General features: G+C 38.5%; 1 protein-coding gene across 1 annotated transcript in view; it reads right to left on the bottom strand.

The window, feature by feature from the left end:
• Positions 1 to 238: 238 nt before the first annotated feature.
• Positions 239 to 14,663, bottom strand: part of LOC128792447 (vitellogenin-1-like) — a 42,948-nt gene continuing 28,523 nt past the window's right edge. Inside the window, exons 22-36 of the mRNA XM_053950881.1 lie at positions 14,187 to 14,356; positions 13,134 to 13,554; positions 12,700 to 12,956; positions 12,561 to 12,617; positions 11,531 to 11,737; positions 10,311 to 10,517; positions 8,993 to 9,135; positions 8,336 to 8,474; positions 7,047 to 7,182; positions 6,160 to 6,346; positions 5,633 to 5,730; positions 4,962 to 5,056; positions 4,695 to 4,854; positions 3,352 to 3,513; positions 239 to 357 (exon numbers count right to left, since the gene is read on the bottom strand). Coding sequence (XP_053806856.1) covers positions 239 to 357; positions 3,352 to 3,513; positions 4,695 to 4,854; positions 4,962 to 5,056; positions 5,633 to 5,730; positions 6,160 to 6,346; positions 7,047 to 7,182; positions 8,336 to 8,474; positions 8,993 to 9,135; positions 10,311 to 10,517; positions 11,531 to 11,737; positions 12,561 to 12,617; positions 12,700 to 12,956; positions 13,134 to 13,554; positions 14,187 to 14,356 — 2,558 coding nt within the window. The remainder of the gene's footprint in view (positions 358 to 3,351; positions 3,514 to 4,694; positions 4,855 to 4,961; positions 5,057 to 5,632; positions 5,731 to 6,159; positions 6,347 to 7,046; positions 7,183 to 8,335; positions 8,475 to 8,992; positions 9,136 to 10,310; positions 10,518 to 11,530; positions 11,738 to 12,560; positions 12,618 to 12,699; positions 12,957 to 13,133; positions 13,555 to 14,186; positions 14,357 to 14,663) is intronic.

Raw genomic sequence — 14,663 nt, forward strand, 5'->3', positions numbered from 1 at the left:
TTGGCCTGATTGTTTTGTTGATAGGGAAAAATAAAGAGAGACCACATGAATACTTATTTAATGAACATATTTATTAAGCAGTGCAGACTGTACATAATGCATTTGACTTTGCAGTAGACTTATTTTCTTCAAGCACCTTTCTTAATATTTTACTACAGCTATTATGTTCCCTTCTTATCTGTCCAGCTATTCAATTATTTGTGTAGTATGTCTATAGCACAATGCCAAAACGTTTAGCTTAACTACAGTTGCCAGTGCAGGTACAATCAATGTCAGCATCCACAGACTCCACAACATCCTCAAATGCAGATTTCTTATCGCTGCTTTTCTGCCATTCCAACAGGCTTACAGCAGTTTCTGTCAGAAGAGCAAAGCCATTGTTAACTAACATCAAGCAAATTAACACATTTCAAAGAAATACTGTTTTGATGGCTGTCAACTCCCTCATCAAGTAAAGAATGAAATCCTGCCCTCACGACTGACATCTAACTGACTCATTGACTTGGAACAGGATTTTCATCCATGATATAATTACTGTAATACTTCCCTAAACCCCAAATGAATTACATTTCATGCAGCACAAAGACAAAAGGAGGCTGTGGACGTGCTGGAGGTAGCCCCTGTCAGTGTAAGACCACCACATACCGCTCCAATCAGCAATCACTTCTGTTAGTGCTGCATATCACTGGGTATTTCTGCTGACTGTTTGTCGAAGTTCATTTCTGAAGGGTAAGCCCTTTGGAGAATTTTCAGAGGTTCATAAACTTCTAATTAAAGTTTCCCATATATTGTGAAATCTGGCAGAGAATTGTCAGTTGCAGTATTAACCTTACCACACTGCTTTATCAACAGCAGCTTGAATAAGCCATATTCCTTAATGCTGAAATAATCTAAATGGAATAATGTTATTCATCCTCCCAATAAATATTCCTAGCTAGTTGGAGGTTTATCATTGCATCTGGAAGATTATTAGGACATCCATTTAGATTAAGTTTGTGTAATGAGAATGTGTAAAGCTTTTATAATTTTCCATTTGTTTTATTCCTTATTTGGACAGTACATTTCTAACATGCCATCCCTCATCACAGGGAAATATGGGCACTGCTGTATGAGTTCAGGTTGCATCAGTCATCAGTCATCTTCTGAAAGGTTAACACTCTCCATGGCTAAATTACTGTCCAACATTAAGTGCAGGATTTGATAAACTGGATAATAAATATTTCCCAGGAAGATGCTGGAGATGCTTTTTAAAATGTACATTATATTTTCAGGTTGTGAAATGAGAAATGCTATAAAATGTCTGAATTCTGTTTTTTATATACATTATGCCTCTTACTCTTGGCACACTGTGGGTCTGAGCACATTCATATCCATGTAGGAAATGATTTCCTTGTAAACTGGATTGTGGCTGAATAACTAACTGATCCCCAGGTGTAGGCCTTGTGGCATGTTTGAAATATAAACCAATATGTGGACTTAAACTTGGAGTGATGCCTGCCTCAGTCAAGTTCCTAAGGGCACAGTCTGGCTGATTTGAGGACAACAGGAGAAATTATGCATTCTTGTACTTCATTTTATCCTTGCTCCACTGGTGACAGTGATGGGGTCCTTGAATTTTGAAACAGCAAAATATCATCTCTGAATTCTCATATAAAGAGTTGAGAAAAATTCTTTGTCCTGTGCATGCATGGTCCTGGATTGAGAAAGGTGAAGATTTCTACTGCTTCTACTACTTCTCCAAGTCATTAGACAAAGAAAGAAAAAGGATAGTTTTTAAGTGCTGGCCTTGTATTCCTATTGATCCTTAGCCTAAGAAAAAGTAATCAATTTAGTAAGCTAAAGAACGATAAATGGCATCTTTTTTCTTCCTCCTCCCTCTCCTGCTCTTTTTTGTGCTTCCTCTTCAGGATAAATAAATAAACAAACAAACAAGTAAGGCCTTGGTTAGAAGCATTGCAAGCAGACTTCCCAGTCTCTGCTTCAGTAAAGGAATAAGAGAAGCCTGCAGTTGCTCTGAAAATAGCACTGGCTGCAACAACTAACATATTTTTTTCTGATTTTCCTCTTTTCTCAAACAGTTTTGTGAGAGTGAGATAGCTTTATTATAGCCTAATATTCTAAGGAACTGAGTGATCTGGGGTTATGACACTTCAGAGATACAGACTTGGATACACAATAGAAATCTGTGAAACATGGATATAACAAGATTTTGGAAGGATTTTTTGTAGAGGGTGGGTTTTTCTATTTATGAAAGAATGTATTTATTCTCATCTCAGGGAGCCATCAGAAAACTATTAACGCTCTCTCTGTGCTACTTGTTGAATAGGCTGTTGCAGGTCTTTGACTATTATAGAGAGTTCCTGTCTGCTTTTCTGGGCTGATTCAGCACATTGCAGATATTAATATCCCAAGCAAAGTGCAAAGTTCTACACTGATGTTTAAATTCAGACATAAAATACCCTGTCCTTTCCAGTACTACTCAACACAGGGGTGCATTGGCTCCAGTGAAACTACACTGGATTATCTCAGCTAGCAATGGATTTGGCCAGCAATGGTTAACAGAGAACAAACCACTTCAATAGATACTCATAGATACTTCCTAATGGTAGATCTCCCTGTAAGCTATATAGGTAATTAATTAAAAGACTTAGGAAAGAATGCACCAGAAATATCTGTAGGTTCCAGGTTGGATTCTCCTTTCATGATTACATAACTTCAGTGTGAAACTGTATTAGACAGTGCCTCATATCCTGGTATAAATGAAATGAGAAAAATGTTTGTGTTCTTTTGTTTCTTGTTTTTCTTTTTTTCAATTTGGGACATGAGTATGTGTGTATAAAATACCTTAAAAACCAAACCATTTTCTGGAACAATCTACAGAAACTTCCAGCAATGTGTTTTTGCTGATGTATTGCACAGTGGCATAGCATGGCAGTCTAATTACAGCACTCCTGTCACACTACCTGACTGACTTTCAATTGCCTTGCCTGCCCTGGTCTACACAAAATTGCAGGCTGTAATGTACATAAAGAGACTCAGTGTTGCTTATCTCAACTTTATGGAGATCCTGAAGACATGACAAATTTTATTTTGTGATTTTATTGATTGCTGCTGCCCCTTTTACCTCCTCAAATGTTTTTCTCAGATGATGCTACTTGCCATCACCTAACCTGGCTTTTAGCTGGCCAGCACTGTCAGCAGTTATAGCAAATACTAATGGGATTAAAAACAGCAGCTCAGAGAGGAGCCAGAGCAATACAGGTCTGTGCATGGCTGTGCTGTGTTTTGTTCTTTCAAGTGCTCTGACAGCTCCTGCAGTACGTGACACACAGAGGGAGAAAAATACTGTACCTTTTGGGAAGCAGTGGAAGCCAACCTTTACTGGGGCTTTTTCGATTGGAGTACAGTCTTTCATACATTTCAGTACTGGGTCAACAGAGTAGCACGTAGATTCCTCACCATCAATAGTAGGATTTCGATTCAGCTTCACATAACTGCGCTGCAGCTTGCACCCTAAGAGGAAAAGGAAAGGTAGTTAAAACTGAAGAAATAAATCCCAATCGATCCTTATAATAATAAAGGTCCATATTTTCTCTTCAGCTTTTATTAAAACACAGGTATCTGACAAACCATTTTCACAGTAGTGAGGTTATCAAGATAGGACAATAATAAGTTGAGGAAAGAGTCTGAAAGGGGAGCTATTTTTAAAATCTAATTGCACAATAGAACCCAAATGGAATCGTGTATACTCAGTTTTTTAGAACTACATAATACACAGAAAATAACCTCTCATGTCTGAAAGCTATTAAGAATAGATACGGCAAGCACAATGTCTACTTCATTGCATTAGGAAAAATGTCAACTGTAGTGAATGGATAAAAATAGGGCAGCATTTATTTAATAACAACAAGGATAATTTTTGTATCGGATGATTTTTATAATGCTGCAATTATCTCACTAGAAAGGTATAATGTAACTTAACAGGATCCCAGCTACGACTCTGTTTCCTGACACACACATAAGCATAATTCTGCTGCCACTCAAGTCAAGGAGAAAGCAACCATTAACTTCAATAAAATTATTTCAGGTCCAAGGTAAATGGAGACCTACCAAACAAAACTGTATTGATATTATGGGAGTCTAACACTATTTTTCCAGCTAGGTGTGAGATGAAGCTCTTTTCAGTAGGAGTAGTTCTAAATATTTTCCTGAGATTGCACCCTCACATGGTGCAGAACAAAAATGAATTTTTTTTGCACTTTGGAAATTTACACGAGTGTAGGATCTGACACTGTATTCATAGTCTGCAACTTGTGTGGTGAAATTAAGTCTGCGGACAACAGCTGAAACTGTTTTGGTACAATGGTGAAAATCACATTTTTTTTCAGTGGGAGGGAGATTAGGGTTGATTTTGCCTCTCAAGAAAAAAGCTACTCAGTGTAAGAGATAAAAATCAATTATTTAACATTGAATTGTACATGAGACAAACACTTTTGCTGGAGTATAATTTTTTATATTCTCAAGCAGTGTTTTAAACAGTCAGTGGTTAATAAAGTTAAAATGGATACATATGGCTAATGAAATTTCTAAGTAAAAGGTATGTACTGCTTAAAAAAAAATATTTTCTAGATGTCGGCAGAGGTAAAGTGAAATCATAATCTATCCGAGCATAAAATTTTTCCAGATCCACTCACCACCAGAGCAGGTTTCTTCTAGCAATACCCATGAATGAACAAATGCAGAAGAGCTGCGTGCCAGCCTATGGTTTGGCATGAGGAGCTCATTTTCTTTTTCTCTGTCATTATTACCACAAACTCCACAGGTCTTTCCTCTCATCCATGAAGCAACTGTAACCTGCAAAATAGCACACATTTGTAGTGAATGCTGAAGTGTTCGTCTGTCACACTGGCAAGGCACACTAGGCAAAAAGAAAGCAGTAACCTTGAAAGTAAGTGCAGTACCTTAAGATTTACACCATCAAAAGTCACCTTCTTCAGCCCGAGTGCTGGAACTTCCACGGTGACTGTTTCTCCATTTTTATAAATTTTAACATTGTCTGTAAAAAGATGGTGAATCATACAGTGATCATCTTAAATTAATGGAGAAATTGTATAACACAAAACCTACCACAATGCATTTGCCTTCACAATGATAATTTTGCTGCTACAGTTAAATATGTATATTTAAGTGGAGAGGAAACACAAAAATAGAAGAAATAATATATTTTCAAAAATATTCTACTACTGTTACCTATAGTAGGTACTGACTTCTGTATCCAGTGTGCTAAATTTTGAAATGATAATGACAGTGGTGGTGCTCCAGCTAAATGTCTGAACTAAAGCATCTCTCTTTGACTATAGCATGAACTTTTTTTCTGAACAATCACCAACCTGGGTATATTATAAAAAAGGGCTTTATTCACCTGTCAGGTATGCTGGCAGAAAGTAAGTGTGTATATACTGTAGGAAACGTGAACATGAGTCACTACAAAACTTAAAAAAGCAGTCTTTAGTTTTCTCTTTGAATGAATTCCACTTGTGTTTTCTTTACACTGAGATTTTTCTGTGAAATTTATAAAATCTTGATATTGAGTTCCCAGGTCAGTCCTGGAAAACTGGGTATCACAGTTTACCTTTTTCATACTTAGAATCTCCACTGTGTGATAGAACTTGTTCTTCGTTGCATGCCACAAGGAGAGACGAATTTGACGCAGGACAGATTGTGATGTTCCTTCAGAAAAAGCAAAAATAAAAGACAATAGATTAGTGGTTAATTTAAAATGTGAAAAGTATAGATATTTGTGACTATCTGAATTTGAATGAATGAACAAGCAGTTTTCTTTCCAAAGTGCAGAATTCATTGGGACTGTGGGCTTTAATATTCAACCTTTAAAGAAAAGACAGCGTGAGAACTTAGTGAGCAAGTTATCAGATATTGGTGGCTGTGTAATTCAAGACAAGATCAACTGCACCATAGAGCCTCAGACAAGGATCCCTTCTGGAAATTCTGTCTTTCCCATATGTCTCACTGAAAACCAGTTTCAGCTAGAAACTGGATATCTCCCACTGGATATCTATAACTAGATATCTCCCACTCCCAGAGTAACTCCCTGAGAAACTTTATACCTAATTTCTAAGCCTCAGTATAAACCACACTTACGCTGATGTTGTATTTATGTGAACCTCTCTTGAGAAAGATTGAGGATCAACATTTCTTGTAGTAATGATGAATTTTGGGTGTTCAGTACAGTCTTGAACCACCACCAGGTTGCAGCTTTTATTGAAAGAATATGAATAGCTCACACGATCAAATGTTTTGAAATCTCTCTCCCTGATTTCACACGTGGCTGCAAAACAAAACCATAAAAGGAATGGCAGATGTGACCACTGTATGTGTTGCTGTGAAGTACTGAAAGACACCTCTACGAAACTGAACTACCCAGCAAACAGGAAGAAAACTTCACCTCCTTGGCAGAAGACAGAGTCTGTAAGGACATGAGAACACTACAAAATAACTACCTGCTGTAGACTATACTAGTATTGATTTCGGTTACATGCCAAACACAAAATTCAAGCTAACAGGGACTAAAATGTACAAAATTCTTGAGAAACTGGATGCCATAATAAACTGTGATAAAAACCCCATTTCCCACAGGTGTTCTAGACACCAACCAGGTAGAGGCTCACGTGGCTCCTTTTTGAATAAAATAAACTGGACAGAAAATATGTGAACTCTCTTGTGCCCATCACCTGATGCCTCTCAATGCAGAGTTGGCACCTTCTCAGGAGGGGCAAAAGACAACCTCCAGTCCTTGAGGACAGGAGTAATTCCCAAGCTCTGAATGTTTACAGCAGTTTGAAGCCTTTTCATTCACCTGCTAAGAAACCTGCTTCTCTGTGAGGGAACGAACTGCTGGAAGCAGGGCTACAGATGCATGCTATGCTTCCCTATAAGATCATTAGAAGGAAAGGCAAGGCCCAGCCATGGCAGAGTATGGATCTACACACATTGCTTATTCATGAGACAAACATATAAGTAACATTTACATTGATCTTCTTGTGCTATTTGTGAAGCTATTTCAGGAAATAAATTCCAGGCAGTGATATCTCGACTCTCGTAAGCTGGAGATGGGCCTAAGGGCAGAGTGAATGGCAATCGGAATCCCTGACAATAAAGTGTTACCTGAAAAAGCAGAAATGAAAATACATTAAGATAAATTGAACCATATGTTCAAGAAATGACTGCAAAAAAACCCCCAACTCTTATCTTGGAAAAAAAAAAAAAAACCCTTGAAGATGCATTTCTACAATTGCAGTTGTGTTAGTCTTGGCAGAACGTACCCTAACCTTCTGCTTTTGTGAGAAATCACATCTCTTCTAGTCATACTTGACTTTTTGAGAAATTGTTAAGAACATTGAAAAGTAACTGGTAGAGATGAGTTTAAGTGATATTTGAGTGACTTCTTAAAAAATAAGCTAACAAGTTGAGTAACTGAGATGATGGATGTGTTTGGAAAAATGAATCTCATCCATTAAAGGCTGAAAACCAGCATGTTCAGCACTGGGGTAAGATCCTTCGCTGTAGCTACAAATTGTATTTGCCAAGAGACTCAAACGAATGCCTATTGCACCGACTTCCTCATGATCATGGATTAAAGATCCTGCAGTACTGGAGCACTGTGGAGGGTTAAAGACACACAAGTTTCTGTGTATGAATAGCTAGCTTTTATTAATTTGCCAGAGATCCATAGGAATTTAGTGGACAAGGACCAATTAATCAGTGGGACTCTGCAGACCCTGCCTCTGCAGGCTGCTGTAAGAGGGTGACTAACTGCTCCAGTTTGGTTGGAGCAGAGTTGCATTTGTGGCTCACTCAGACCAGTCACATCAAGCATGGTTACTGCAGATGTGGGACTGGAGTGCCACACACACAGATGCTGTTTGTGGCTGCAGCAGAGTGCAAAGTGTTCTCAAGGCCCCTCTATCTGCTCTGAGACCCTCATTCAAGAGCTAGTCACACTGAGTAAAAATGCATAAAGGTGTGAGTGCAGAGCAGTCATACTTGAGATAGTTTGGCCTCACTGCTGTTCTCAGAATACAAATGAAATACTGGACTACAGAGTCTGATTTTCAACTTACTACTGCACCGGGCCGAAGCAGCACAAAATCAAGGGAGCTGTTGTATGTATTTGAACAGCCACCTAATATAGTCAGGTATATAGCAGCTTCTCTAAAAGGGAATGTTTTGCTTTTTTGTTTCTTTACGTTAAGTGTCAAAACATTCTAAGTTGAAAATCATTCAACGTAATGAAAATGAAAATAAAAATTTAACGTACCTCAGGAGCTTTAATTACTGTATCAATGGTTCGTGGAGATGTTGCAGCTGCTCTTACTATTAATTCATGAGATGGATTTCTCTGATGTACTTCTGAGAAGCCCAACATGAGTGCTGCACCAGGAATGTATTGCATGACTCTAGAGATAAACAAGATGTGACAAACTCAGGTGCATAAACAAAAGCACACATGGGACAGCGAAGACTACTGGCAGATCCAAAAACTCAGGAAAAAATGGAAGAACTGAAAAGTCAAGAAAATATTACTTTGGGTCAAATTAAATGGTTGATTTTATCCAGAAAAAACACACTGGTTTTATTTTGCCTATTTAAAATGGTTATTTTTTGAGACTGAATAGAAGAACATTTTAAAACAAAAAGGCATTTTGAACTGAAATAGAAAATAATTTAATATGGAAAATGAAATCATGCATACATTTTAAATAATTGGAGGCTATCATTTAATATGAAACATGTGGAAAAAGTAGAACACATTCATAAAATGCTTGTGTACAACTGAACTTGTGGTTACCATCCAAGCACTGCCTGGACAAGAATGTTTGGGTTGAAAAATTTGATCCAATTCTTTCAGCGTTTTTCAAAAGCCAAGTAGGGTAAAAAAGTCAAATAAAAACTTAGGAAATAATGAATTACATACGCTGTGCTTGTCTTTTTTATCCAGGATGGAAGTTTTCCCCATTGCACCTTCAGCTGTGCAGCTGGCTTCCTTGCCAGTTGTCCTGTGGTAGCCACTGCTTCTATCCTGTAATCCTGGCACTCCTTGCCCCATCTCAGTCTGGCCTTTGTAAACAGGGAAACAGTCACCCAAAATTCAGAAAAGAATCCCAGAATGAACCTTGACCATTTCAAAATGCAAAATTTTCTTTCACCAATTTGTGCATTGATCCTTCATATTTCCAATACTTTTCTCTAAACAGAGTCTCACAGAGAAATTTTGACTTGTTCGTGCAAAATCTGAGGCACAGTAGGAAAAAAAGTTTTCTGGTCTGTGCAGAACTACATATACGTGTTCCTGTCTCAAAGGAGCCACTGAAACATGTTGAGATTTCCTTAGACGTGGTAACTTCTTAAATCAATATGCATTTTCTCCTAGAGGAGGACTGCACTATAATTTCTCTTTGCCTTCCCCAAGACCTCCTGATTCGAACCCATCCCACTTTCTTCAATACTGAATATCATGCTGAATTTGTTAATTGCAGCTGCAAAAAACAGAGGTTTATAAATTGTTGCACAAACATCTCTTGCTCCAAAAAGCTCATGGGAAGCACAGCACAGGGATATGCAAAAAAAGTAAGGACCTGTTCTTTCATTTATATTGCTGTCTTTGGCTTCAACCCGTTACCCAACTTTGCTTTTTCCATCTTTTCATATAAATCCTAAGAAATACAATGTAAATATATTTGAGTTATGGGTCTTTTGAAATCACAGAACAGTCTGACTTGGAAGGGACCGAGAAGGATCATCCAACTCCATCCAGAAAGAATTCAGTTCCCAACTGAATGGCCCATACAGGGATCAAATCCAGTGTCCTTAGTGCAATCAACACCATGCTCTAAACAGATGAGCTAAACTTGGGGTCAATAAATTATATACAGAAAAACAGGTAGATTCCCAGACAAGAAAACTCATAGTAAAATAAATAATAAATAGTGATGAAGAAGTCAATTTTAATTTTTTTAATGCTTCTACTGGTTATATTTTGATTTATCTTGAAAATCAATATTTTTTCCCCAGATTTTGATGTGTTTTTTTTTTTTTTGTTTTTTTTTTTTTTTTTTTTTTTTACTATTTTCTATTCAAAAGAATGGTGAAACATTTTCTGAAACTTCCCCAACTTTATGAAACATTTCAAAATAAGTATGCCTTTCCTGTTTAATACTCCTAATCAGCAGATTCTCTGTGCCTACTCTGGGCTTCGTAGATGTCTCTCTGTGCGAAGCTGCCTGGGCACTTACCTGTGCTTTCAGAGGCAGTATCACAGCATCAGCACACGCTTTCCAATTGGTTTCAGCCAGCTGAACCACAACTAGTTGCACATCAACTTTGGCAGCATCAGAACGAACATATGCTGTAGCTTGATAACCTTGATTTGTGTTGTCACTCCGTACTGCCTGTGCCACAATCGTAATGCCAGGTGGAATTACGTCTCCCAGGAAGTTGCGCTGAAAAAGAGCCCCAAACCATCTGTGTTTAAGTATTTCTGTGTGTTCACTGGAGAGCCTGCAGTCCAGTTAATGTGCATTGACAGCAGGCAGCAGCCCTTGTCCTTCATCAGATTAGTTTGCAGTACATATTTCTATATCCACAATATTTAAGGATGAATTTGGTTGCAAACTTAATTATTCAAAGATGTGATTATTTTGATGAGGGATCCAAGACACTTCCAAGCTAGCTTTATGCATATAGCAAGATTTTGTTCATTATGGTAATGTTTCAAATAGTTGCCTACAATGTGTACTAGAGACATCCAGAGTGGTATACACATTCACAACTTATTTTACAATACTACAGTTTCTTTAAGCCAGTCAAATATTTTGAAGTCCTACTTAGTAGCAGAATTCCCCATGACATTGCCTGCATTTGCAGAGCTATTTGTTCTATTATTATGTAGATACCTTAATGCAGTACAATTATAGAATACTATGTGCATAATAAAGATAAAGGCAGTCTGTGCTTAATGGGCCTTCACATTTACCAATCAGTAATGTCCATGGAAAGTCTGATTTTAGTTATACTCTGCATGCACTCATGACCTCCAGTCTACATTTAAAAATAATTAGGCAGACTTATTTATTTCTTCCTCATTTTTACCTAAAGCAACTGATTTTGTATTCTGGGCTTTCACAGGAAAAAGAAAATTATTTCTTCTTTAACTCACAGCTACATTCCCTTCAACATGTATGATTTCCAAATCCAGGCTTTCACATACTGCAAATACCTTCAGAAATGAAGGAAAGGAAACAGACAAACCTGAAAGCAGGGGGATTTGAAAAAAAAAAAGTTGAGTTTTTTTGTGGGGGGAAATATCTCAATAAACTTTGACTTTCAATTTACAGACTTTACTTTTAGTGTCCCTCCTGAGCCTAACGCTGTCATCTTGTTTGTGCCACCACATCTACAGCTCTTGCTCAGCAGCCAGCTAAGCCTGGCTACTCTGGGTACCACAGAGCTGTACCTCACGTGTCAGGCTGGAGCCATGGCTGTGGTGGTGGATGCTGACTCTTTTGCTCCTCCTTGAGTTGTGGGCAGAATTTTCTCCGTGGTGGTGATGGTGGTGGTGGCTGCTGCTGCTGCTGTCACTGCTACTGCTGCTGTTTCTGTGGCTGCTTCCCAGCTCAGAGGAAGACGATGATGAGCTGCTTGATCCTTTATGATCTGGATGCTATGAAATAAAAATAGGTTAAAAATCTATGAGATAGCCTCTAGTTTTACAGTGTAAATATCAAAATCAGAGCTATCAGCCTCCCTTTATAGGTAACAGACTTGGACATATCTAGAGTGTTATTTTTATTTCCATATATAGACATGAATTATGTTGGGTTGGCATGTGCCGTGGATCCACCTCAACATCTTTGCTGAAAGGAAGACTGCACAGACACTGATTGCAACATCACACTGTTCGGGTCTAATGCTAGGGAAAATGAAAAGTAGCATTTCATAAGTGGTCAAATACATCCATATCCAGAAAAAAAAAGATAATACAATTTTATGAATAACACTATAAATCATCTTCCTCTTTCACATGCAGGATATATAACAGCTGTACAAGTGACACCTACAAAAGCCACTCCATTATCACCCTTCTAATATATGCTAAAAATACCTCTGTGCCATAATGTGTACTGAACCTGGTTTCTGAAAAAATCCGTGAAATTATTTTGCCATGGTTGCCTAAGAACTGTGGAAATAACTATTCCCATTGGAAGGTCCCACTCTTTTATCTTTCCCCCATGATCTTTGTTAACCTAGTTTTGGCTGCATTTGTGTGTCCTGACCCAAATTTGAGAATTGCAAGTGCTGCAATGCCAAAAGGATATAGTGTAATAGCATATTAGTAATAAATCTACTCTTTTTGTTCATCATCAATAGTTATTGGGTATTATGAAATGGTCAAGGGAAATGGCCCAAATAAAGCCCTTCAGTAACAGGTTTGATCACATCAGCTGCAGCTACCATGGCAATGTGCACTTGAATTAGGCACCTACCCAATGGATGTGAGCAGACCTGAAGCGGAGACTGTATACTTTTGGAAGGTGATATTCCTGCAAAATTCCAAAAGAAGTTATTACCTACAGCTCAGTCAAGATCACCTCCTAGCAGAAGTCAAAGTATTAGACATTTTACCCATTCTGTGGAACTCTGACTACTGCCACTGTGAACTTGGGACTTGACGTGGTTGGTCTCAGCTCCTTGGTCAGATTTGCTGCGCCAACGGGAAGTACCAGTGCTTTCACTGCTGCTGCTGCTACTCTGTGTTTTAGGCTTCTGCTCACGGACACTTCTCTCTCCTTCAGCAGCACTGGCAAGCGGAAATGATGTGGTCTTGGACTGCTTCTTAGCCTTATGCTTTACACCAGATGCTTTGCTACTGCTGCTGCTACCTGCGCTGCCTCTGGTACTGCCTTTGCTGCTGCTACTGCTGCTTCTGCTGCTCTGGCTGCTGCTACTACTGCTTCTGCTGCTCCTACTGCTCCTACTGCTACTGCTCTTACTACTACTACTGCTGTTCTTGCTGCTACTACTGCTGCTGTTCTTGCTGCTACTACTGCTGCTCTTACTGCTACTACTACTGCTGTTCTTGCTGCTACTACTGCTGTTCTTGCTGCTACTACTACTACTGCTCTTACTACTGCTATTCTTGCTGCTACTACTGCTGCTCTTGCTACTGCTACTACCACTGCTACTGCTGTCACTACTATCACTGCTGCTACTACTACTGCTTTTGCTACTGCCACTACTGCTACTACTACTACTGCTTTTGCTGCTGCTGCTACCACTACTGCTGCTACTGCTTCTGTCCCCAAATGGGTAGAACTTCTTTCCTTTGGCTTTGGACTGCCCTGTTTTCAGATTTATCTGGGTGCCTCCCTGTGATGCTCGGTCATCAGAGTCGCTGCTGGAGGGGCTGCTCGTTGTACTCTCGGCACTTCCGCTGGCGCTGCTGGCACTGGATGACGAGCTCCTGTCTTTTCTTGTCCCCTAGTCAAGGGTAACATTGGAAAAAAAATATTTTTCTGTATTCCTGCAGGATGGCATAAGTAAAATCAGATGCAGATGTCTCTGAATCTCTGCTGCTTTAGAAGACAAGTTGTATGCTTGATACACATCACAATAATTCAAAGGCAATTTCATAATAATGTGTTAAACTTACACATAAGCAGAACAACACCCCAAACACTTTTGTGATAAGGAGCATGTGCAGCAGTTGTTGACCACACAGTGACATGTAACTGGTATCAGTAACAACAATACTGTAGCTGTCACTATCTCAGGACAGGTTGTGTAGTTGGTGTCAGAACATTTTGCTTAAGCTGCAGTAGCTGTAAATAACAGACTACTTTTTGGCCACACAACAGCTATTTTATCTCTTATAAGAGATTTTCAGAAAAGCATGCAAAACCAACCTGCTCCTTCTAATGTCTTTCACTTGCAGAAAGGATAGGATGAGTGCAAACAAAAGACCTGCTGAAAGACTTGTGTATCCAAAAGTCTGTCTTTATTTTCCACTTTGGCATAATATCTAAACAAAGGAAGCTACTTAGTAGAAGGAATAAAAATAAGCTTTGTGTAATGTCTCCCACAAATCCAGAAGTGGAATTTCGCAGCAGTACCTGGTCATCAGTGTCAGCAAGGATTTTCTTCACTTTTTTAATTGCTTCTTTTCTGGAAGATACTTGTGCCTCTGGATCTTCAAATGTTACTAGACGTACCATTTTTGTTGGAGCTTGGTCTCCTGCTTGAATTGTGACTTGTATTTTTTCAATAGGTGCCTCAGTGTAAACTGAAATTGCATGACAATTAGTATTGCTGTTACTATTAGCAACTGAATGAGAGAATAAGCCAATTTTACCATAATTTATTTAGCCATTTTTTCTCAAATATAAATGTTCAGTGATTATTATTGGTATTGAGCACTTTTGTTAAAAATTTTCTCTAATAGCTAAAGCACTTAATGGCAACCAAATTTTAAAATACTACCGTGATACTGGATTATTTTCAAGTCAATAAACAGAATGATCAGCAGATTTAAGTCAAAAGAATTTGATTGTTTAAAGATATAAACCATGGGTTAGAGAATTAAATGTCAG

This window comes from Vidua chalybeata, chromosome 9, assembly GCF_026979565.1.
Source record: "Vidua chalybeata isolate OUT-0048 chromosome 9, bVidCha1 merged haplotype, whole genome shotgun sequence".
Lineage (NCBI taxonomy): Eukaryota > Metazoa > Chordata > Aves > Passeriformes > Viduidae > Vidua > Vidua chalybeata.